This window comes from Trachemys scripta, chromosome 3 (assembly GCF_013100865.1).
Source record: "Trachemys scripta elegans isolate TJP31775 chromosome 3, CAS_Tse_1.0, whole genome shotgun sequence".
NCBI classification, from domain to species: domain Eukaryota; kingdom Metazoa; phylum Chordata; order Testudines; family Emydidae; genus Trachemys; species Trachemys scripta.
Genome location: NC_048300.1, coordinates 155,938,095 through 155,964,941, shown reverse-complemented (window position 1 = coordinate 155,964,941; position 26,847 = coordinate 155,938,095). Strand labels below are relative to the sequence as shown.

General features: G+C 41.3%; 1 protein-coding gene across 3 annotated transcripts in view; it reads right to left on the bottom strand.

Moving 5' to 3' along the window:
- KHDRBS2 (KH RNA binding domain containing, signal transduction associated 2) overlaps window positions 1–26,847 on the bottom strand; it is a 624,118-nt gene that overhangs the window by 355,065 nt on the left and 242,206 nt on the right. For all 3 annotated transcript variants that reach the window (XR_004645211.1, XR_004645212.1, XM_034766247.1), the window contains exon 3: window positions 24,492–24,608. Coding sequence is in view for 1 of the 3 variants with exons in the window: in XM_034766247.1 (XP_034622138.1) it covers window positions 24,492–24,608 (117 nt within the window). In the remaining 2 variants the exon portion in view is untranslated. The remainder of the gene's footprint in view (window positions 1–24,491; window positions 24,609–26,847) is intronic.

Here is a 26,847-nt window from a genome sequence, read left to right as displayed (position 1 = left end):
GGGGGGGGGGGGGGGGGGGGGGGTGTTTCGGCGGGGCGGTGCTTTTTTTTGCTGCTTGGGGTGGCAAAAAAGTTAGAGCCGGCCCTGGCCAGAATACATGTGCATCATCATACTCAGTAACTATAATACCCAACAGATTATTCATGTGTACAACATTTTTGGGGACTTTTATGTGATGTGCCAGAATTTGGTTCACACTCTTAATGTATATCTTATTTAAGAGAGAACCACGGAGACTGGAATCTTCAATGGCTAATCAAATTGTAGTTTTCATTTAAATCAGGGAGATTCAAAGCACATTCACTGGAACACTAAAACTGTGTTCCCTCTATTCATTTCGGGGGGGGGGGGGAAAGGATGCAGTGAAATCTTTATTTCATTTTAAAAATGATTTATATAGTTTAAATTATAGTTATAATCTTCACCAGTGACTTAACACCAGTGACAACTCCCCCATGCTACTGTGATTTTGTGTTTGATTCTTTTTAGGACACGAATGTCATTGTGGGATTGTAGAATCATGTAAATGTGTGAAGGGTCTTTGTACCAGATCTGCTAAATCCTATCATCATGACTTATTGTGGCAGCCTCTTGCTGCATTATGATGGTGTTATGTAATCTTGATGCCTCAAGGAGGATTTCTTAAGGCTTTGACACCTTGGTTAATTAAGAGTGACTATGATATGGAGTGTAACATAATTACAGGATATCTTGGCATGATACTTTTTCACAAACAGCAAAGAAGTCCAAGACTTATCCACACAAATTAACTTCTCTCTCCATCTCTTTTGAGAGGGAGGGAGAGACATTGGTATGAATGGGTACACAGGTAAAAGATCTGGCATAATAGTATATAGAATATATCTATTCCTATTCTGTTTCCTCAGCTGGATTGCATGTATGAACGTGTGTACTTTTCTACCCAAACTTAAAGAGGAGAATTGTTCAGAAGTAAAGCAGGTCAGTTTTTTTTTCTTTTTAATATTTTTTTTTTTTATTATTATTATTTTGAGTTTTCAAGAAAATTGAATGTTCTGTACTCAGAACTGAGTAGATGGTGCTGTGCCTGAATGCTTCTATGATTGCTGGCTATTGTTTTTTCCATGATTAAAGCTGGGCAAAATATTCATATAATGAAATAGTTTGTTTAAAACAAAAATGTAAAATCTGCGAAAGGAGGCTGATGGTTTGGTGTCCAAATGACAGGGCTGGGAGCAGGAAGTCGTGAATTCTCTTCTTACCTTTGTCACAGATTGGCCATAATATATGTAGCATTTTTACAGCACTTAACCAATATTATTTTGTAATGAATGTGATGCAAAGAGACATTAGCTGTACCAAATCACTAAGCAAATTAGTATTAGAATTTGAACCTCGAGCTGCTGCTGGTTCCCATGCCTAGGCCCACTCCTTTGCACCACCACTATGGGCTCACAAGCAAGTTGCTTAATGTTTCTGAACCTCAGTTTTCTATTCCATGAAATGAGGCTAATACATATGGCTGAGGACATCTCAAATCCTGTATATATTCAGATTGTACGTATAATAAAAATCATTGTCTCCCATCCTACCTATAAGAACATTGAGTCTTCAAGTACATAAGTGCCTTACCTGGGGTCAGTGTTGCCCAGCAGAGTAGGCACAGGTGGAATCAGAAGATACGGCTTCTCACACTGCTTCTGGAACTACCTTGCTGTATTGTTTTGGTAGTCACTTAAACTCTCTGGGCTTAATCCAGCAGAAAGCATGACTTCTGATCATCTGCAGCACCATCCTCTTCTTCTCCAGCATTTTCAACATTTACCAATGTGATGGTTTTTATGGAAGGTTATAATCTTTCTTAAAAAGCCCTGATTGTTCATGAGTCTTTTCAAAAATATTACTGCAAGTATAGCAATTGAGAAGCAATGCCCTCTTGACCAAACCAGATAACGCAACTGTGTATCTCTATATTTTAAACATGAAATGCTTGAAGGAATCATTATGTCCCAATATGCAAAGTCGTTTTAAATGGCAATATTTCAACTTCTTCAATGAAACTACAAGCTGTGTGAATTAAATTGGGCTGTCTCTTCTAGCACAACCTTTGGCAGACAGCTTATCCTGTGATTGTGACAAGGAGTTCACAGAAGAATGACTCAGTGACTGCTACGAATCCTGAATAACTGCTGTGCCAGCTTTAATTGACAAGGCACTTAATTTTATTGGGTCTTGCTAACAAGACTACCATGGGCATGAAAAAAGTGTTTCTGAACACTGGTCGTATGATCTATATTGCCCACTTTATCAGTCTTATTCTGGAAATGAACACTGACAGCTTATAAGAACTTGGCACAATGCTTTTTTTTTTAACGAACTAGGCTGCTAGTGCCAAGTGATAAGAGAACAGCAAAGGGGTTTCAGTCTCAAGACATCATACCAATTGATAGCCAATATGTATGCTGTAGACACACAAGAGTTCCTAACTGAAAACCACTGAATATTTGGCAAAATATTTACTCATGCTCAAAACGCTGGTAAACAACATGTTAAGAAAAGCAAAACAAAACAAAAAAAAATCAACAGACTGAAAAGACTGGGGAACACTATAGAATGGGATATTCAAGCCACACTGACGAAAGGACATGCAACAGTCCATATGAACTGTAAACTCTGCAAGGAACTACAGTGGTCATTAATACTAAAAGGTCCCAGCATAAGTTAAGGCTGTAACAACTCCAGGTTATTTTGATTTCCGAGCCTCTTCTGAAGCAGGAAACAACAGGCTTGCAGAGATTGAAATATGTCCAGCAAGTCTATTGAGATAAAGAAATACATGTTTCTCTATTACAAAATATTATGCTGGTGAGCAATGAAAAATAGGAGAAATTGTATAGCAGTCTAAGCATCCTCACTCCTGACTGATTGTTTTACCCACACCAAAACCACAGGCATGTGCACACATGACAGTTGAAAAGCACCCAGATTGGAAAAGCCCATTTATCCATATCAGTCTATACCAGTGGATTGCTGCATTTTCCCAAACACATATAGCAAAATCAAGTTGCCAGACTTAGCTGAGGTGGCCAAAAACTTAGTTTAGTCACTAGACACCATAAATACTGGTTTAGAGGTAGGAAAAAAGAGTCTGAAGCAAAACTTTTAATCAGAATTCACTTGGACTTTGGGAAGTTTGGATTCAGTTCCAAACATCATGGGCCTAATCAGTCTGTAGACAGCACATGTTTCTACTACCCATGTTATGGAACACAGCCAGAAACAGGAGCTGGTAATACATTAGAAGAAGAAGAAATTCAAATTTTCATTCTTTTCTAACATAGGTTATATATTGCAAATATGTCAGTGATAGCGTTGGACCTTTTGTTAATCAGGCAGATTTGCTCATTGTTTATTTTATTATTGCTAGATCTGCTGTCAGTAACAATGCTACTTTATAAAGTTGTCTTTATGTCACCATTAGTTTATTAAGAGGCTGATTATATATTTGCTAAAGAACAATTTACATTTCATAATTTATATGAAAATCCACAAAAAAGTAAACTATCCTTCATAGACTTATCCTGAATATCTTACACTATCCTACAGTCTGTATATTCTACAGAAAGGTGTCTCTCTCAATTTGTTTTTCAGCGTTGCCCCACCTTGTTCAAAATTCCTTGGCACTGTCATTGTTCAGAAAGACATGGCAAACATCTCTAGTTATCTGTGTCAAGCCTAAGCTATTGAGAGTACAGTATTTAAATTATGTTTGCCTGAACTGATATTCTGCCAGCAACATTCAGGTGAAGCAGCCTAAAAATAACACGCCTCTATATTATTCTTTAAATATGATATTCAAATTCATACTGCTTTGGAGCAACAGAGAACTAATAGAAAGGGACATAGAGCAATTAGGAATATGGGCAAAAAATAATAATGAGTGTCACTAGGTACTGTAGTTCTCTTTTGTACATGAACTTAAATATTAAGTACAGTTAAGCCATTTGCTTACTAAATTTTTAGAAGAAATGTCTGAAAATTATAATTATGAAACAATTTTTACAACCTATCATTTATTATTCATTTTGGTGACTCATTTCCTTATAAAACACTTTCTCATATCTAGCTACCATATATTGCAAATGAATGATTTTTCCTCCTATTTAATTCTCCCCCTTTTTTCCTCATGAAAAAAGCTCACTCCTTTGTATACGTAGTGACTCTGACTTGGGCTGTCAAAATACAGCCCAAGACAAACACCTGGATATCATGCCAGTATATTCATGAATAAATTAGGCAAGATATTAAGAGGATAAAAGGTAATACTGGAAATCTTGATAACAACCACAAAACTTAAGCAAAATTGAAAATTGTTCCCATTCATCCAGTCTGAGTAAATAGAAGCACCTCACATCACTTGCTCTTCACTTTCAGCACTGTCTTGTGGCAAGGGATCAGGACAATGATAATGGGGTTTGTAGTAAGAGGTATTCAGGTCTACTACCACAGACCCTGATCCTTAGCCACTGGAGAATGGGCCCATATTGTAGGCAGTATAAGGGTTGTGGTATGGAAAGAAGCTTCCAAAAAATGTGAGAAACTGCACTGACTTCCTTTTATAATGTAAAAGAGCTTACCAGAGGGATGAAAATAAAAAACAGAAACAAAAACCTTACAGTGAAATGCAAATTCAAACAATATAAATAATCCAAGAACCAAATTACTGACAGCAACAGACCAGATATACCTTAATAAAGTAAACCTTAGCTCCAAGGAGGAATGCTGGGGGCATTCCTGTCTGAAAGAGGGAGATACTGATTGCTCTAAGGCAGAGGTGGGCAAACTTCTGCCCACAGGCCACATCCGGCCCACGGGACCATCCTGCCCAGCCCCTGAGTTCCCGGCCAGGGAGGCTAACCCCCGGCCCTTCCACGCTGTCCCCGCTCCCCCACAGCCGCACTGCACTGCCAGCGCTCTGGCCCACCTAGAGTGACCAGACAGCAAATGTGAAAAATTGGGACCAGGGTGGGGTGTAATAGGAGCCTATATAAGAAAAAGAACCAAAAATCAGGACTGTCCCTAAAAAATCAAGACATCTGGTCACCCTAGGCCCGCCGCTCCTGCCAGGCAGTGTGGGCAGCGTGGCTGGCTCCGGCCGGGTGGCAGGGCTGTGAGCTCCGCTGCTCTGAGCAGCATGGTACGGGGGGCTGGGTCCTGGGGGACATTCAGGGGACAGGGAGCAAGGGGCGGTTGGATGGGGCAGAGGTTATGGGATGGGGCGGTCAGAAGATGGAGAATGGGGGGGTTGGATAGGTGTGGGAATCCCGGGGGGGGGAGGTCTGTCAGGGGGCGGGGGTCTGGATAGGGAGTGAAACAGTCAGGGGACAGGGAGCACGGGGGGGTTGGATAGGGGGCGTGGTCCCAGGGGTCAGTTGGGGTGGGGGGGTGGATAGGGATCAGGGAAATCAGGGGACAGGAAGCAGGAGGGGTCCCAGGGTGCAGTTAGGTGTGGGGGGTCGCAGGAGGGGGTGGTCACGGGATAAGGAGCAGGGGGAGTTGAATGGGTCTGGGATTCTGAGGGGGGCAGCCAGGGGGTGGGAAGTGGGAGGGGGTGGATAGGGGACGGGGGCCAGGCTGTTTGGGGCGGCACAGCCTTTCCTACCCAGCCCTCCATACAGTTTCACAACGCTGATGTGGCCCTTGGTCCAAAAAGTTTGCCCACCCCTGATCTAAGGCAAGAGACAAAGGGACTGTTCAAAATCCACCCCTGATGCCGCCAGAGAGCCTGGAAGCAGTTTCAAGGAAGCACCTGAGTAACTGGCTAAGAAGAAGCCATGAGGAAGCACAAGTTCAAGGTGGCTGTGATGGGATGTTCACCCTACACCAGCCTCAGAAGGGTAAATGAGATGGAGAAGGGGTCCAAATAACTTGATAGGCCACACCAGAATGGAATTGGGCTGGATAAGCAACCACAGATTGGAAATAGAGCCCAGCTAAGAAGGAAATGGTGTGGCTATGATAAAGTGAGGAAGTTGGCAGTGGAAGGAGGGAGTGTGGTGTGGGTGTCCTACACTCATTTTCTAGCTATAGAGCAGAAAAGGAGGAAACCAGGGGAAGAATAGAAGCTCTGGTGTCCTGGGCTGGCATGAAGGGCATACCGAGAAAATGGTGGAGAAAGAGCCTCACAGATGTGAAGTAGGAGCAGCCTAGGGCAACAGTGTCTAGTTTTGGAACTGTGCAGACCTTGTCTGCTGGTTCTAGGGTCCCTCAGTCAAAACCTGGGGTAATGGGTGGGCCTGGGTTCCCTTGCCAACCACTGGGGAAGTGGCACAGACCAGATTGGGGAGAAGACTGCCTAGGATGGTCATCCAATAGGACTTTGATACCCAGGAAGGGAAGGCGTATGAATGAGTGGGAGAAGGGGGTGTCAGACATGAGTGGAGCTATTCCCCCTAAGTTGTGACCATACCCCATGACAGTGGGGGTGCAGGAGTCTGCAGGCTAGTGAAGACACTGAGAAGCAGGGCAAAGATAGAAGCAGCCCAGGAGAGTTGTAAAGAGATTGAGGCTGGGACAGCAGAACCAGGGGGACAGAGGGAGCTCGGGCATGCACAATGGAAATATTATGGGGACTGATCTATGTCTGCCCCCCACCCTCCTCAACCCCTGATGATGCTCAAGCTCCCCCTGTGCCACTGGCACTTTGGCACACACACCTACCCTCAAACCTCGGGCCCATGTTCAGGGCAAACCTTGGAGAAACAAACAGGGGAATCTCCAGTAGGAGCAGAGAAGTTACTTTATTCTGTATTTGGCACTGGTGCGACCGCAGCTGGAATACTGGGTCCAGTTCTATTGCCCATAATTCAAGGAGGATGTGGATAAATTGGTGAGGGCTCAGAGAAGAGCCACAAGAATGATTAAAGGAATAGAAAACCTGCCTTTTAGTCATAGGGGCTGGGTGACCCGCTGATTCAGGGAGGCTAGCCCCTGACTGTTTAAGAAAAAACAGAAACCGTACAAAGAGTTGAAGAGGGGAGGGATCAGCAAGGAAACCTACCTTATTGAGGTCAGAGCATGTAGAGATGGAGTGAGAAAGGCCAAAAGCCGTGTAGAGTTGGACCTTGCGGGGGGAATTAAAACCAATAGTAAGAGGTTTTATAGCCATATAAATAGGAAGAAAACAAAGAAAGAAGAAGTGGGACCGCTGAAGACAGTAGATGGAGTGGTGATTAAGGATAATCTAGGCATGGCACAATATCTAAACAAATATTTTGCATCGGTCTTTAATGAGGCTTAGGAATAGTGGCAGCGTGACAGAGGGGAATAAAGGAGAGGGGATTGACATTACCGTATCCGAGGTAGAAGCCAAACTTGAACAGCTTAACGGGACTAAATCGGGCGGACCAGATGATCTTCATCTGAGAATATTGAAGGAACTGGCATGAGAAATTGCAAGCCCGTTAGTGATAATTTTTAATGAATCTATAAACTCAGGGGTGGTACCGTTGGACTGGAGAATAGCTAATGTGGTTCCTATTTTCAAGAAAGGGGAAAAAAGTGACCTGGGTAACTACAGGCCTGTTAGTTTAACATCTGTAGTATGCAAGGTCTTGGAAAAAATTTTGAAGGAGAAAGTAGTTAAGAACCTTGAGGTCAATGGCAATTGCGACAAATAACAACATGGTTTTACAAAAGGCAGATCATGCCAAACCAACCTGATCTCCTTCTTTGAGAAAGTAACAGACTTTTTAGATAAGGGAAATGTGGTGGATCTAATATACCTCGATTTCAGTAAAGCGTTTGATACGGTACCGCACGAGGAATTATTGGTTAAATTGGAAAAGATGGGGATCGATATGAAAATCCAGAGGTGGATAAAGAACTGGTTAAAGGGGAGCCTGCAGCGGGTCGTACTGAAAGATGAACTGTCAGGTTGGAGGGAGGTCACCAGTGGAGTTCCTCAAGGTTCGGTTTTGGGTCCAATTTTATTTAATCTATTTATTACTGACCTCGGAACCAAATGTAGAAGTGGGCTGATAAAGTTTGCGGATGACACAAAGTTGGGGAGGTATTGCCAATTCGGAGAAGGATCGGGATATCCTGCAGGGAGACTTGGATAACCTTGTAAATTGGAGTAATAGTAATAGGATGAAATTTAATAGTGAAAAGTGTAAGGTGATGCATTTAGGGATGACTAACAAGAATTTTAGTTATAAGCTGGGGACACATCGGTTGGAAGTAACTGAGGAGGAGAAGGACCTCGGAGTCCTGGTTGACCGCAGGATGACTATGAGTCGGCAATGTGACGTGGCCATGAAAAAAGCTAATGCGGTCTTGGGATGCATTAGGCGAGGTATATCTAGTAGGGATAAGGAGGTGCTGTTTCCGTTATACAAGGCACTGGTGAGACCTCATTTGGAGTACTGTGTGCAGTTCTGGTCTCCCATGTTTAAAAAGGATGAACTCAAACTGGAACGGGTACAGAGAAGGGCCACTAGGATGATCAGAGGAATGGAAAACCTGTCGTTTGAAAGGAGACTAGAGGAGCTCGGTTTGTTTACCCTAACCAAAAGAAGGCTGAGGGGGGATATGATTGCTCTCTTTAAATATATCAGAGGGATAAATACCAGGGAGGGAGAGGAATTATTTCAGCTCAGTACTAATGTGGACACGAGAACGAATGGATATAAACTGGCCGTGGGGAAGTTTAGGCTTGAAATTAGACGAAGGTTTCTAACCATCAGAGGGGTGACATTTTGGAACAGCCTTCCGAGGGAAACAGTGGGGGCGAAAGACCTCTCTGGCTTTAAGATTAAGCTAGATAAGTTTATGGAGGGAATGGTTTGATGGGATAACGTGATTTTAGTCAATTGGTCAACAACGTGCCATCGCTGGTGAATAGTATCAATGGTCAATGAGGGTCTGGCTGGAGGATCTTGCCTGCATGCTCGGGGTTCTACTGATCGCCATATTTGGGGTCGGGAAGGAATTTTCCTCCAGGGTAGATTGGCAGAGGCCCTGGAGGTTTTTCGCCTTCCTCCGCAGCATTGGGCAGGGGTCACTAGCTGGAGGATTCTCTGTGACTTGAAGTCTTTAAATCACAGGATTTGGGGACTTCAACAGCTGAGTTAAGGGAAAGGGGGTGGGTCAGCTTTTGTGGCCTGCATCATGCAGGAGGTCAGACTAGATGATCATAATGGTCCCTTCTGACCTTAAAGTCTATGAGTCTCTGAGTCTATGACTGGCCCTGCCCCTCCCTCCCTCCTTCTCCAGCCAGAGTCCAGAGCCTGCCTCTAGCCCCACGGCCACCAGCCCTGCTGCCGAGCTCCGGGTGGGTGTTGTGTGGCACCCCAAGCCTCCTCTCAAGCACAGGGCAAGCAGCTCCAGTGCTGGCAGCTCCCCTTCCTCCGCTGTGCAGTGTGGATCCAGTGCATGGGGCCTCCCACCACTGGGTGGCCCCAGCCATCCCAAGTCCTGGCCACAGGCCGGCTGTGGCCACCCTAGACCTAGCCCCGGTTCTGGCCCCAGCACGCTTCTCTGAAGAGGAGCAGCCAGCCTACCTGGGCTGGGGCGAAGGGGGAATGGCAATCAGGAGGGGACCTTCCGAGTGGAGTGTGGGCAGGGCCACACTGGGCTGTTTGGGGAGACACAGCTTCTTACAGCCTAGGGTATGCGCCTCGCATGCTTATTGTAATAGAATCATGGAGCTCAATCTATTTCGCTTAACAAAAAGAAGGGGGAGGCATGATTTGATTACAGTTTCAGTACTTACACGGGGAACAAGTATTTGATAAGGGGCTCTTCAGTCCAGTAGAGAAAGTTAGAACAAGATCCGATGGCTGGAAGTTGAAGCTAGACAAATTCGGACTACAAAAAAGGCATACATTTTTAACAGTGAAAATAATTGACCAGTAAAATAACTTACCAAGGGTTGTGATGTATTCTCCATCACTGGTAATTTTAAAATCAACATTGGATGTTTTCTAAATGATATGCTCTAGGAGTTATTTTGGGGAAGTTCTAGGCCTGTCTTATGCAGGACGTCAGACTAGATGATCACAATGGTCTCTTCTGGCCTTGGGAATCTATAAAGGTGAGCTTCTACCACCTCTGGATTGAAGAAAAATCCTCAGCTGCTTAAAAGAGGGCCCCAGGGCTGGAACCCAGAGAAGAGGATAGGCCTAGGTTTCCCTACCTCTTCCCAGATCAAGAGGGAAGGTACAGGTGTCTAGAGTGAAAGAGGCCAAGAGCTATGTGTTCCAGACAGCGGCCAAGGACCAGCTTGGTGGCCACTATACTTTGTGTTCTTTTATTTTGGACTTTTTAACCCTGGAAAGGGAAAGGAATGGACTGAGATGTGATCTGTCTGGAGGCCACAGAAGCAGCAAACCATTGTGGAATCAGGATGAACAAGGGGGCAGTAGAGTGATAGAACTCCACATTCCAACATGAGAGGCACTCTGGTGGCAGTTGCACATCATAACAAGCATAGTAACTTCCCATTAAGGCCAAAATTCAGTGAGGCACATGTTTAAAGTTAAGGACATGCTTAAGTTTCATGTAGTTGCTTTGTGAGATCAGGGTCTAGGTGTTGGGGGGAAATTAAGAGCCTTAAACCCAAACAATCTCAACTATTTAAATAGGATTGTTTCTAGTAGGGTTTTTTTGGCAGGTGTGGGAGGGATAGTGGGAATAGGAAGGGAGTGGCACCAGATCAGGAAAAAAAAAACAACTTTAAAGGCAATACCAACTATGCTCCCAGGAAATGGGATTACATGGACATCAGCTGTACAGTCACTCTAGGATAGTATTTCTCAAATGTGACCACTGTGACCACATGTGGCCATCAGGGGTTTTTCTTGCAGCCACAGCCTCCTGGCCTGTGCCTGGGGGAGGGCGGAGGAGGGGGGCAGCACCCTGTCCCTGGTGCTCCTGGATGCACCACCTTGGTGTTGATTGCTGGGGCCGCCAGGAGGGGTCACGTGGGGCACAACACTGGAGGAGCAGGCAACTGGTGAGTTCCCCACCTTCCCGGGGGCAGCGGGGCTCGGGCTTTTGGGTGGCAGGGAGGCAGGCTCTGGCCGCAGGGCTTTGGGTTCCAGATCTTGGCTCTGGCTACGTGGCGGCAGGCCCCAGGCTTCAGCCATATGGCTTCGGGCTCCGTCCCCCAACTTCAGGGCTTCAGGCTCCAGCCTCCTGCTGCCTCCCCTGGACCTTCCTACCACCATCCATGGCTAAATTTGTCCCCAGGCTTGCCAGGACTGAGTAAGTCAACTGTAAAAAGTGATACCTGTATGTCTGTTAACATCACTTTTCACAACAGACTTACTAGCTAGCAATAAATAAATTAAATTATTTGAATGTGTATATGTGAATATTTATTTTCTTTTCCTATAGTTTATTAAGTATTTTAGGGAAAAGTGTACTGGCGCAAACAGCAAGAGTTGGTGGCCGCACACTGAAGTCACCGGATAATTTATCCTGAGAGCCCCTGCTCTAGGAAGACAGAATGCTCTAAGACAGAAGTATTTAATAGACAATGCACTGCCCCATGGTAGGATGTCTTTGGCATGCAGCTTTGACCTTCTTGCTCACATGCATCTTTTCCAAATTGTAAATAAAAACAGTGGATTTACACCAGCTGAGAAACTAGCCTTATGTGTGGATAAAATATCATGCCAATAAAAAAAGAAGGTTTGGAAAAAAACCTGATAAATGTAGAATAAAAAATAAACACGGGCCTAAGTCTCAACACTTGGCACTAGATGTACATTTTGTTAAAGGTCAGGGGTGTTGAGGTCCAGAGCTTTGATCAGCAATTTATGAAGAACAGGGCCAGTCACAACAATCCACTTGATCTGAGCTTCACAAAAATGGTGACTTAAGAGTAGTTCTAATATGTAGCTTTTGTAAAGCACTTTGTAGGTATTAACTAATTAATGCTCACAACACCCTCCAAGGTAGCAGGTCAGTATTCTTATAACCATTTTAACAATGGGGAATCTAAGGCCCAGGGAAATGAAGTCACTTTCCCAAAGCCATAAGGGAAGTCACCAGCATGACCAGGACTAGAACTTGGGTTTTGACTGACTCCTATTTCCGAATTTATACCCGATCTAGGGATTCAATTCAAGCCTATCTCCAGTAAAAATAATTGAAAAGAAAAAAAAACGTATTTTCAAATATTGTCTGATCAGTGAAAAAATATATTGCTTTTTTTCTTTTCTTTTTTTTTTTTTTGCTATAGTCATTCAAAAGAATGACTGTCCAAAGCTGCACTTTTCTAACTACTTTCTAGAAAATAAAATTAAAGCTCATGCTCCAATTTCCTTGAAAAGATTCTCATGTCACAATGTATGTAAAATTAATATTTCTCTTCTTCAGGGAAGATGCAAGGAAGTTATTTTTTTTCTAGTAATGTATGGCTACAAGCAGTAGTAACAGACTGTGCACATTTTCTTTAAAACTGTTATTGAGAAACCACAAATTACTGCAGATTGCACCATAACTGTGCCAAGATGAAGTTATAGCTATAAGTTATATTGATTCTGGTTAGATATATGAAGAAGGGACACTATAGTACAACAGTAATCAATCAGAAAAATAATCTAGAGGCTAATCAATGTCCCTGAATAAGAGAACATTAATCCCCGATGGAGATATTACAAACACAATAATATCTACCTTAGCTATCTAAATTCCACTCACTAGCTTCTCCTATTATGTTTATCAAGGAATCGGATTTCAGAGGGCTCCAAAGAGCTGTTGTTTCAAGTCTGATTTTTTTCATTATTCTATTTAATTGTGTGCACTGTAATTTAATTTAATGTAATGCTGTCTCTATTGTGGCAGTGCAAAATTTCTTGTAACAGTAACCCATTAAAGAATATTAAAAGTATTTATCATGGTCCTCAGGAGTACAGATAACATTATGCATGGAAAACTGGGATTTAACATAATTGCTGCAAATAATTCAAAACAGTCGTTTCTGTGTTTATCTATATGTAAAACAGCAAGAACAATAATCATAAAACAAAACCCAGCAAGATCAAAACTAGTCTTTATGGAGCCCCGTGCAGATAAATAAAATATTTTGGAATATAAATTACTAGTCTGCAGAAGTACAGATGGGAAAAGCCATCAGCAAGAAAGATCTACAGTCCCCAAAACTGCTCTAAGTCATCAAGTTCAGATACCTATGCTTTCTCTGTCTCTGTTTTTTCTCTCTCTCTCTCTCTCTGATACTGTTTCAGGCTTTTTTAAAAAATATAACAGAACTTATGATCTGCTCCAAAAACTCACATTGATTAGACCCTTAGGGCTAGATCCTGCTCCTGTTCAAGTCAGTGGGAAAAGTCACCAGTGGATTGAATAGAGGTAAGAATTTAATGATGGTGGGAGGTAACAGATTGACCACGGTAGACATTAAAGCCAATGATACTATGCTAGTTTACACCAGCTGAGATTCTGGCCCATCAGTTCCAAGTGGTCTGAAATTTGAAAGAGTTTATCACAGATCTGGATTTCAAAGCTCAAAATTCAGGAGAGTCTGAATCTGGCATTTTAATTCGCCCCACAGTGGAGCAAACTAGAGGAAAGTTGGATCTGGTTTATGCGGGGGCTCATCTCCAATTTAGAACATATATGTCACTGTATATCAGACACATGGTGCTTTATTTATATAGCTGGTGCTGTCAAACAAGGTTTACAACATACAACAGAAAAGCATGACTGTAAACATAGCCATGTATTTCATGAAGCTCTTTTCAGGCCAATGTCTTACTGAGATGGAATTGTTACGAATAGGCAAAACAAAAAATAAAGGGCATTTTACTCTCTAGAAAGCAACTATCACTTTCTCTCTCAAAAGAGCATCCTGACACTTCTTTGAGAACCTCCTTTTGCCACGCAAAATGCCTTCTTTGATGCTCCTTTAGAAACAGTGTCTTTATAAGCACATATCATTCTTTGAACCTAGCAGGACATTGTGTTAGTAAAGTCATGTTAGTAAAGAGTTGCACCACACTTATGCCAGTTGTTGGTTGACTCAATATGTTTTCCTTTTATTTCCTCTTTTTAAGAAGTCTAGTCTCTCATGGAACAGATTTCTACTGAAGCATGAATTCCTAACTCTTGTTCACTGGGCCAGGGATATATAACATTATTGAATCTTATTATCTGAATGTGACTGACCTGAGCTTTATCAAATATTGCCTCATCTGCACTCAGTACCACTATGATAACAAGAAAGGGAATGGTTGTGGAGACACAAAGGGTTTTAATAGCAGAGAAATAAATATGTGCACTGAGGGGAAAGAAAAAAAAGAAGAAAATAAAATAGAGCAGTAAGGTACTCATGCCTTATTGTGATAAACTCAAGGAGTTCAATCTATTTAGCTGAACAAAGAGAAAGTTAAGGGATAACTTGATTACAGGCTAGAACTAGCTACATGGGGAACAAATATTTAATAATGGGATCTTCAGTCTAACAGAAAAAGGCATAACATAATCCGATGGCTGGATATTGAAGTTAGACAAATTCAGACTGGAAATAAGACGTACATTTTTAATAGTGAGAGTAATTAACCATTGGAACAATTTACAAAGAGTCTTAGTTGATTCTCCACCATTCACAATTTTTAAATCAAGATTGAATGTTTTTTTCTAAAAGCTACATTCTAGGAATCATTTTGTGGAAGTTCTGTGGCCTGTGTTATACAGGAGTCAGACTAGATGATCACAATGGTCCCTTCCGGCCTTAGAATCTATGCATTCTATTTCTCACACTGGAAACTCCATAGAGTTCCAGGAAAACCATAAAAGGCCAGTCTTGAAGTCTTTCATCAGTTTTTACTTGGAACAGAAAAAAAACGCTGAAGAACCACCTTGGGACTTGGCCCCATGGAAGTAGTTTAATTGATCAATATAAAAAAAAACAAGAAGAAGAAGAAGTAGCCAACCTTTTTTGGAAACAGCAATATGAGTCTCACAACTATACTGACAGAGCTGTGAAATATGAGAGTCTGTTCTAACATCAGATGCGAGGGTGGAGATGAAGACTTTTAATATCACCACTGTGTTGCACCAGTAATAAAATAGGGATCTTTCAGCATCTGTTCAATGTCTGATATAATTCTTTGAAGAGTGTCCCCTTAGAACAATGTAATTTTCTAAAGTACCAGCCCTAGAGTATGTAATTCTTTAGAGAAGGTTCAGTTGCCCTCTTTGTTATTCAGTTTTGAAAATGTCACCATTAATAACATGGAAATAATATATTAGTTCATGAATCAATTTAGCAGAAAATATTTAAAGTGGTGCAGATGGCTTAATCCCTATGACACATCTAGTGTCTAGCACTGCTCTATCTCTCTCTTTCTCTGATATCTCTGTTGTTGAGTTCCCCCTCTCTGACTGTTACTTTGTGTCTTTCAGCACCACCCATCAGTCCACCTCCACCGTCTATCACTCAGACTTTCTGTGACTTCCAGTCCATCAGTGCTTGAACTTCTGCACCTAAACCAGACTGGTCTCCTTGTGCCCAAGCTAAATTGTCTCAACTTGTCTTTCTGACATCTCCTTATGGATGTTTAGTTGTCAGCTGAAGCTCAACATAGCTAAAACAGAGTTCCTAATCACTTCTCCTCTCTCCCCCAAGTACTCCTTGCTACCTCCTTTCTTGATCACTGTGGACAACATTATCATTCTTGCCTGTCACTCAGGCCCTAAACCTGGGCATCATCAGGTCTCTCTCTAGAACGTCACAGCCAGTTTGTTTAAATCGTGCTGATTTTTTCTGCATGGCATCTCTAAGATATGGCCTTTCTATCCATTCACACACACTCATCTACACTCTCATCTCACATTTTGATTATTGCACCATCTTTGTTTCTGGCCTTGACAAAGGAAACCTAGCCCTGCTCACATCCATTCAGAATGCTGCTGCAGTGATCATTTTCCTAGCTGTTGCTTTGATCACGTCATCCCTCTCTTTGCATCTCTCCACTGCCCCCCTTCTCTAACACACAGATAAGCTGCTTATCTTCATTTTCTAGGCCCTTCGTTAACTAGCCCCATCCTATCATCTCTCATTTACTTATTGAGATGTTGACCCTCACCTCCAATTGTGCCTATGATGCCAGCCTCAATAGCCTACTTATTAAATTTTCTCCCATGCTGTCCCTCCAGATAGGGAAGAGCTCCCTGTAAACATTTACAAAACGAACTCAGCATCCTCCTTCAAAATCCTCCTCAAAACTGGTTTGCCATGATGCTTACAAAACACTTCATAATGGTTAGTCTGCTGGTGTGCTCATACCACTGCCTATTCTGCTTGCCAATAAAGTGTCTTTGTTTTCTTGTAGTCCTCTGTCTGTTAGTATCCATCTATTAGCTCTTGTCTTGTACTTAGACTGTAAATTCTTTGGGGCAGAAACTGTCTTTTTGTTCTGTGTTTGTACAGCACTTAGCATAATATAGCCCTGGTCCATGACTAGGGCTCCTAGACACTATGGTAATACAGATAATAAATAACAATGATAATACCTTACTATCTCAGAATTAATAGGCAAAAATCTACATTTTCTTCTGAATTTCATCCTCCCACACAGTAAAATATTATGGGTGGAATTTTGTGTCCACTGAACACAATGGTAATCATAAGCAACCATAAGAATGGCTATACTGCGTCAGACCAATGGTCCATCAAGCACAGCATTCTGTCTTCGGACAGAGGCCGATTCCACATGCTTCAAAGGCGGTGAACAGAACTGGGCAATTATTAAGTGATCCATCGCCTGTTGGCCAGTCCTTGCATTTGTCAGTCAGAGGCTTAGAGACACCCAGAGCATGGGGTTGCATCCCTGACCATCTTGGCTAATCTTCACTGATGGATCTATCCTTCATGAACGTATCTAAATCTTTTTTGAATCAGTTATAATTTTGGCCTTCACAACATCCCCTGGCAAAGAGTTCCATGAGCTGACTGCATTGTGTGAAGAAGTACTTGATTTTATTTGTTTTAAAGCTGCTGCCTGTTTGTTTCATTGGATGACCCCTTGTTCCTGTGGTATGTGCAAAACTGCTGCTGAGCGCAGGGGGAGCAAGCTTGAGCTCCTATGCCTCAGAGAGCTTCTATTAGAAAAGATTCCCTTACTAGTCAAAGGAGAGGACTAATAACTACACAAACTTCACAACTCAAAAAAGCCACAAACATTCAAGGTTCTTAAAAGTATGTATGAAGCATACATGTATGAAACAGCTCTTGCTATTATCACTTTTCTTGGAACTTATGAAAAACAGGGTCAGGTTTTATGAAAGAAAGGATAATGTCCACTTTTTTTCAGTTTTCATATTTCAGCAGATAATTCATTTGCACTATCTTATCGGCATATGTACTGGTTTTCTATGATGATGACCATTTGATAATTAATGCTAGATCTCTTTGTAAAACAAACCAACCCATCAAAAATTGCATATGCATTGCTATCATGCATATGTAAATTATAGCATTAAATTGGCCAGATTTCCTCCCCCCTCCTTCCCCCTCCCTCCCCCTCCCCCCCCCAAAATATAGCCTCTGTGAACTGATCCACCAGCACAAAGGAGCCATAAGGCTCTTGGATTTGCTCAGTTGAAGATTTTCCTGTCATGGCGAGTCCTCAGCTGGCATAAAACCAGCATAGACACCTTCTCCTCCATCTCCTTTGCACTGAGAAGCATAGGGAAAAATTGGGGATATAGCTGGAGGGGTGGGGAGAAGTAAGCATGGGCAGTGGTCTGCTTTGCTCTGGCAATTCCCAATTAGTTTGCTGATTCCTACAGGGAATGCCCAATCTACATAATTTGCAATAGCTGGTTAGCCACTCTAAATGAGGCCAGGGACTGGGCCAATGGAAAACAAGACCCAATATTAAGAAGCAATAAACAGTTCTTTTGCAGTCCCACCTTAATCCCCCTTCAGAAGCAACACTGGATATTGGGTGCAGCTGGGAATCTGAGTGAATATGTGAAAAATCCATGTGTTTAATATGGAGTTTAAACATGTACATTGTGATATTTGTTGCAAAAGTGAATGTGTGGAAAACATGAGAAACACAAAAGATTCCACAGGCAAAGTTTCACACTCATAAATAGAAAACAGTTCTGAAAATTTGGCTGAAGAGGTTCAAATGGCTACCTTTGAAAGATTATTTTAACGTTTAAAAAAAATGATCATTCAGATGGTGCTTAACCCAAAGTCAGAACAGGAGCCAGAAAGATTGACAGAGAGCAAAAGAGTAACAATTTTGGTTGTCTAGATGAAAAAAATTGGAAGTGTCATTTTGTCTATGGAATGTGTTTTGTTTCCTTGACAGATAACATTTGGGAAGGTGGGGGGGTGCTAACAGTCCTTTTTCATCTCATTGAAATGAGAATGAATCACTGGAGTTTCATTTGATGGTCACTGTATGGGATCCTAAATTTTGGTGGATAGGGACAGTGGATTTTTTTTTGGTGATTTGGAGGACCTCACAGAAGTGACCCAGAACTTCTGGCCATATTTAAGCAGGGAAGAATGTGCCTAATTGGGTTGGGGCATTACTGTTCAATCAACTCATAGTTAGAAGACATAGGAAGGGCTTAATCCTGCTCCTGAAGCTAAGACTGCTCTTGGGATACAGTGGCTGCAAACTCAAAGGGAGCATGTCTGTTGAGGTAATAATAGCCAAGTAAATATTACCTTTACATATGCCATAGAAATCAAATCTGTAGAGAAAACCAACAGAAAATTTGAAAAGGTGAACAACATTTAGTGTTCCAAAATTACCTATTCAAGCCTCTGGATGTGAGCCAGTTCTCTATATCCAGTAATTCACACAGTTTTCCTTTCTCTTAGTAACTTTACAATTGAAGATGACGGAGAATGTATTTCAGTGGAGCAAAAATGTCTTACTTGAGGGAAAAAATATTTCAGGGATAATTGAATTCATTCCAGATCACATCTCCAAGAGGGTTAAAAATAAAGGGGTCGGGGGTCTGCATTTTTAGAACTAATTTAAAAAAAAAATCCAAACTTATATTTACAAATATAAGAGTAGAAACCTTCTCATGGGAATGACTGAACCTCTCACTTATGTATAAATTCTAAGTAACTCCATTGAAGTGAATGAAGTTAAACAGGTTTAAAACTGGTATGAGAAGAGAATCTGGCCCAATGTATCTGATACGCCACTACCTTGCACTTTGTGTTGTCACTTACACCTGTTCAAAGTGGGTGTAAAATGCTACTGTTCTGATTTGGTAGTTACACACCCATTTCACACTCACCTTACACTGGTGTAAATGACTACAGAAAGTGCAAAGCAGTGGAGAATCAAGGCCTTTTTAACCATATAGTTTCTGCCTCAACTCATGCCAGCATGCCCAGTCTGGATCTAATTTTTCAATAAAACCTGGGAATAGGACATAGTGTTATACTCAGATCATCATCTTCTTTGGACTGCACTTCTAGGCTTTCTTCTCTCCTGTTGGGCAGGGCAACTCTTTTATGTGGTCTTCCCAGAAAACTGTGGGGTTCCAGAATACTCTGAGAGAATTTACTGGTCAGGCATTATGGCACTCTGCTGATGGTCTAGTGTAAAGTTATAACCATCTGCTGTTCCAAAGAAAGAGAAAGGATGGTCTGGTGCTAAAGGCACTGGGTGGAGACACAAGAGTCCTGAGTCCTGTTCCGAACTCCACTACAGATTTCCTGTGTGTTAGTCAATTTATCTCTTTGGATTCAATCTTAATCTAGCAAAGCACTTAAGTATATGCTTAACTTTAAGCACATGCTTAAGAGTTTTGCTGGATTAGGACCAGAACCTCTTGTAGAAAATAGCCCTCTAAGGCTCAGAGGCCCATCTATAAAATTGGGATAATCATACATTTGTACTTCAGGAGTTTTGTGAGCTAAACACATACTATGGTGATCAGCACTGTAGTAAAGCCAGTACAGGTCAACATGGCATATGGAAAACACACAACAGAAGTGGCAAAGAAAAAAGATAGAGCATCAATGGTGGAACAGTCACTCAATTTGAACAGTTGTATTACAGAGAACAGGAGTCAACACACACACAAAAAAGTCCTTTCTGCTTCACATGGAAAGGTTAAAAAAAGTGAGCGTGGTTAGCCTTCAGACAGGGGATCTGATAATATTGAGAACATAACGTAAGAATGGCCCTACTGGGTCAGACCAAAGGTCCATCTATCTCAGTATCCTGTCTTCCGACAGTGGCCAGTGCCAGGTGCTCCAGAGGGAATGAACAGAACAGGTAATCATCAAGTGATCCATCCCCTGTTGCTCATTCCCAGTTTCTGGCAAACAGAGGCTAGGGACACTATTCCTGGCCATCCTGGCTAATAGCCATTGATGGACATATCCTCCATGAATTTATCTAGTTCTTTTTTGAACCCTGTTATGGTCTTGGCCTTCACAACATCCTCCGGCAAGGAGTTCCACAGGTTGACTATGTGTTGTGTGAAGAAATACAAATATGATTAGGGCTGTTTATAAAGAGGATGGTGATCAATTGTTCTCCATGTCCACTGAAGGTAGACCAAGAAGTAATGGACTTAATCTGCAGCAGATTTAGGTTAGATATTAGGAAAAATCTTTCTAACTATAAGGGTAGATAAGCTTTGGCATAGGTATCCAAGCAAGGTTGTAGAATCCCCATATAAGGAGGTTTTAAAGAACAGGTTGGACAAACACCTGTCAAGGATGGTCTAGGTTTAGTTGGTCCTGCCTGAGGATGGGGGCCTGGCCTAGATGACCTCTCAAGGCCCCTGCCAGCTCTACATTTCTGTGATTCTATGTTCAATCTGATAGCTTGGTGCCTAGCAGCTGCACTGCCACTCTACTGCTCTGCTAGTGGATCTTCTGTGTGTAGGGTCATCTCTATCCTTGGTGGAGTGGGAAGTATTTGATTCATTAGGTGCAATGAAATATTTTTCCTCAGTTTGCCTCTTCTCTAATGAAAAGCCCCCATTTGTAATACATTATTTAAACGGTACCTGAAAGTTGAATAGGAAAGCAATTAAAAGTTAATTCAATAACTGACAAAGACTTCACAGATAAGCAAGTAGCTTCCATGGTGAAATTCTATGCTGCACTGCCTGCTTATTCTCCAGTTTAAGGAAATAGTACCAGGAAGGGGGAGAGCACCTTCCAAACAGCTTGAAGAAAAAATACATGAATATTTAAACACTGGGTGAAATGAATTAAAAAAAATAAAGTGTACAAAATACAAATTAGAGCCAACAGAGTTTGTCTAAATAAAAAGTAATTTATATTGAGGGGGCAATTAACCCAATGATATCCAGAGGATTTAACTCAAGTACTGTAATTATCATTTAAATTTTAAACTAATATCTATGAATGAAAGCTCACTGGCCTGCGTGACAAGTTCTGTTATATCTAAGTAATTACAGATTTACTTCCAAATCCTATCTTTCTGAAGTAAAAATCATGGTTTAAGTGAAAAGTTTTGGAATATCGGTGAATACTACTAAGGTGCTGGGAGCTGTTTTGTAATTTAATTTGTCTGCCATCTGTATTTTGGATATTTATTTATTTAGATTTAAAATTCTTCACCAAACAATGCCTACCCAGAGCCCTGAACACCGTTGACATATATTTAAACACACAGTAAAAGAGACTATGGTTATAAAATAACTTTGTCCTTCTGCTCTGTTGCCCATGAAAACTTGCCACCAACTGCATGTGGGTGCTGGGTGGTGTTGGTGACCTGTGATATACAGGAGGTCAGAACAGATAATCTGGTGATGATGATGGTCCTTCCCAGTCCCATTTACTTTAGATAGCACCATTCTGGGCACTAGCCTTGTTATAGTTCTTGTGCTCTCTGAGTTCATGGGCTGTAACTGTACAAAAGGGCTGGGATAGAAAGGAAGAGCCTTGTTACTTAGGGCCAGGCACACTATGGTCCTTTGTTTGTAGCCTATGTTCATAATCAATTTCCAAATGTTATTCCCAACCTTCTTTGTATGTTTTCCTGCTTCTTATTCATTAATTCATTTGCATAAATCTCCCCATTGTCAAATCCTCCAATTTCTCATTCCTCCTCCATGCGATATCCATAAATTCTCTGACAACTCCATCATTTCAATATTTGTTTGTCATAGATGCTCGGCGATTTGGAAAGGGCAAATCAGCAGATAAGACCTCTTTAAAATATGTGCCTAAGGACTTCAGAGCACATTTTTCATCTTTTCCAACAGTTATATCACAAAAATTGTGTTCCCAGTTCTCTGATTCAGTCCAGCTGCAGCCAGCACAGGACTGGAGAAGGCGAGGACAAAGGTGGCTTTAATCTAGCCAGCTGCTCTACCCTATGCACAGCTGCCCACACACCCAATTGACTATTTTAACAGCCAGAGATCAGGCAGCAGTGGTGGTACCCAGGCTGTGCCATCTACTGCTAGGGACTGAGAGAGAGAGAGAGAGAGATCACATAGGAGCTGTTGGGTGATTCCCCCAGCCTGGAGAATCCTTGGGGAGTTTTTTAAGCCTTGTTCTCGGCAACTATATCCAGAATGGTGCAAAAAGCCAGAGCCAAATCTAACGATAAATATTTAAGCTCAGTAAAAGTTCTATGTTTCACTGCATAAAGGAGGCCAGTGGATGTTTTCCTACAAGAAAGCTTGTTTGAAAATGGCAATTCCCTCCCCTCCTTTTCTGTGTAGCAAGGCTTAGGCTATTGTTTCTGTTCATAATAAAGTCCTCTCCACCCCACCACCAAATTTTTCCAGGATCTGTCCCTGGCACATCCTGTCTGAGAGAACTACTTTGGCTATACATTCACCATTAGTTGTCCCCAATTTCCTCTCATTGGATCCTGGTAACAATGATTCATGTGTTTCAGGTAATTTTTTTTATTGTTCATTCTAATTACTTGGGGGTTTTGTTTTCTTTTCAGTCATTATGACAAGGTTAAATGGACAGTCACTTACGATTTTCATCACTGCCATACTTTGAAACAACATAGCATACATCAGTCTCATGGAACTGAGTTTTCATGATGTCCATTCTCAATTCCAGATCATCTAAGGATTCTGTCTTGTTTTCCAAGGAGGAAGGGTACCTTGAATTCTGATTTTGCTGCGGTGCTCAGGAGCTCATAGAATCCACCCCTTTGTGTTGTCTCATGCAGTAAGTAGTAATGTCTAGTAAATCTTGGATTGTCAGATCAGATTCATGAGACATGATAGGTGAATAGGCTGGTCTAAGAATCCGAGGATTTAGTCTGCCTGTTTATGTCCAAACACTTCCTGATCTAACAGGCCTTTCACACACCCCTGTTCAGGTCATTCCTGCTTTTGGCAATAATAATCTGAATGGGTAGCTGGGAAAGGAGCTGGCAGACACAATATACATGTACATTATTGCCAGTTCAGCAGCATATGCATTTACTGATCTGGAGAGCAGTATTTTTACAGTACCAGAAGCAGGTTCAAGGATTATAAAATATTCTACTTGTCAATGACTGAAAATAAACTCTTTGATGTAATCAAGCCATAAAAAAAATAAAGTCATAAAAATGAGATTGTGAAATAGATAATTAAAGTCCTTCTGTGACTGATATCTTAAAGAAATCTGTGGCAAATTGAAATACATTTTATGTGGGAAATTTGGCTTTAAATTCTAGGGATAATATTATTCATATCAATAACATCGTATTGGATGGTTCATCTCTTTGTTTGTTCATTTGTTTAATTTTGCCAATGGTCTGATAATACCAATGTGACCAGTGATGTGGAAAGAAATGAAGTCACCAAAACCAAATAATGTCACTCATAAAAATAGTAGAATGCTGGTTAGGTTTTATTTTATCCTGGCCCTGCCGTTTTAACTGCTGAAACAAATAGCACTGGTGACAGACAGAGCCACTAAAAGATATGTCAATGTAAAATTTAGATCAGTGGAATGAACAGATACTATTTGCTGTTGAAGCGAGATCAGATTGTCTGATACGGTACACTACAGTATACAGTCACATTCTTTCATTCAGAGTTAAATAAAGTTGCTTTAGTTTTATAAACAGTCATCTTCCAGAGGAGTGACATGACCAAGTGGACATTCCAAACAGCAAGGATGAAACATGTGCCATATTGTGTGTTCCTTTCAGTGCTATTTAAATTTTTTCTTCCAGGCTGTTGAAACTCTTTGTTTCAAATATGTCTTATCTAATAAATATTCAAAGGGGAAAAGTGCAACATCCCCAGACAAATATTAAACAGCATGGAGGACAAGAATAAAACTACACAAAGCACATTTACGCATGTCCAAATTATAGTAGTAAGCTTCACAAACAAACCATAGCCAGAAGAAGATAGACATGAGAATAGTTTTTTACTACAATTTAATTAGTAAATTTTTAATGTAAATTAACCTTTTAAGAATAGTCCACTATATATAACTCTATGTACACTTAACATTATTTAAGATCAGAATTCATGTACAATACCTTAGCTTTATCCCTCATGGAACCTTTGCCCAGGATAGACATTTTTGCACCTGTCTCCTCCTGTAACCTCTTCAAGGAGTTGCCTCTTGGTCCAAGCAATTTCCCAACAAAATTGAACTAGAAAGTGAATAAAATATCTGTTTTTAGATAAAGATGAACTAAAGAGACGGTGTTCAGAAAGTGCAATAAATATTGGTAAGCAAGTTACTGGAGAAGGAAAGGATAACATATTGGCTTCAGTAAACATATGTTCCTAAAAGGATAATTTTCCTTTCTTTTAAAAAATGATATGATTTAGTTCTAGGGATTAAGTCCTGAGTATAAACAGGCTGTGGACCAAGGAGATTCATGGGGTCTGTGGGAGAACTTAGGTATTCTCCTCTCTAGGCCTAAAGGCAGTAGAAGTATTCATGATTCCTGTGTTCCTGCTGTTTGTAGGTGAGAACAACCAGAGGCTCATTGTAATCACTGGTATATTGGATTCACTCCTATTACTCCCCTTCCCCATCTCCCAAACTCCACGGCTGTTTGGGCACAGGGAAACCTGTGGATCTCTTCTCTCCTGCAAGTTGGTGATGTGGACTTGAGCCTGCCCATTCCATACAGTAGAACTGCACCTGCTGAACCTGCAGTTCTCTATTTTTGTCCTGTTTGGGGTGCTCACTAAGGGGACAAAATTGGCCCCAGAAACACAGTAATGTATGTGTGGGCAATTTCTTGAAGTTAGTGTACAGTACCCTGTGTATAACTTTTCCTTAATGTGTGTTTTGTGTTAAATTCAGTGGGCAAATGGCAGAGTGCCTCAGCCAGTGACATGTTAATAGCTGGTTGTAAGCTGGTCAGACAAAAATATGCAAATGACAAGGCAGCCTGACTTGTATCACTCTGGTATTCTTCCATAGAGCAAAAGGAATTTATAGTAATTCCACTTAAAGAATGCAGTGGTAGAACGGGCAGTGTTGGAAGGACTGAGCAACTTAGCATATGCTGAGGTGGTTCAAATGACCCCTCAGATGACTAACAAGACAATGTAAACACCTCACCATATGATGTATCCTCAAGATCTCAGAGCACAACAGAATTTAGCCTCACAAAATACCGAGGAGATAGGGAGTATTCTTGTCTTTATTTTACACAAGAGAAAAATGATGCACAGATTAAGCGGCTTGCTCTACATCACAAACAGTCTGTAGCCAACCCAAGTATAGAACCCAGGTAGCCTGACTCTCAGTATTGTACTTTTTACTATAGATCACTGATAGTTCCTCTAAATATCCAAGTGCTGGACACATAAGAGGTACTTGTGTAAATCAACACTATAGATGAATTTCTTTATCAAAAAATATAAAAGGGAGGTGTTTCCCCTTAATACATAATCACCAGCCAAATTAAACACTTATGGACAAACTCTGTTGTCAGCTAAATCTGTGTAGCTGATTTCAGTAGGGTTCACAGGCTTTACTGGAAGTAGAGTTTGGCCCCTAACATTAGTCACAGGAAACACATACATTGAATTTCCCCAAAAAGAGAGCTCAGAGAACTGACAGAAAATCTATACCCTTCATTTGTTTTGGAAGTCCATTCACTAGTCTAAAACCCTCTGATTGTAATGTAATATTGGACACAGAGGTACAATCCCAAAGTAATATGACAATGTGCCTGGAATGTGCCAATACCAGGTTTCGTAAAGTAACATTCCGCTACACTGCCAGCAAACCACATCACTTAGCAAACCTGACAGACTGTCTCTCTTCTCAAGAGTTTGTTCAACAGTTGAGAGGTGCTCAAGCTGGTACTCCCATGGGATATGGAAGAGAGGACTGATACCCTTAATGAGGGATCTTAACTATGGAATTCACTCTTCTGATTGGTCTGAAACAGCCCTAATTGGTTGTTGACCTTTAGAGTATACTGAAAAGTCCAACTATTTGGGCAGGTATCTGGGGAGGTCTGAGGCTCTGGTGGGAGTGTGAGGTTTTTTGGGGTGTTTAGATAAGGAAATTTCAGTTTTAGGGACTTGCTTTCTTTGTGAAGATTGTTGGCTTGCTGCCATTTGTGCCTTTGAGTTCCTTTTCTATTTCTTTATTAAGGGGCGTTGGGCCTGGGTTAGGTGTTCTTTTATTATGTTTCATGTTGAAATAAATGAAAATAAAACAAATATTGGTGACATAAGGAAGAAGGAATAGTAAGGACACGGTTTCAAACCTAACACTGAAGTTTAGAGATATTGTTAAACAATATTTATCCATCAGACTAAATCAACTCCATTTCTGTGTAAATATGCATTCAGGAAATAGACAGGTTTGTATTGTGGCTTTCCAACACACAGCCCTTCTTATGCTGTGTGCGAAGTGAA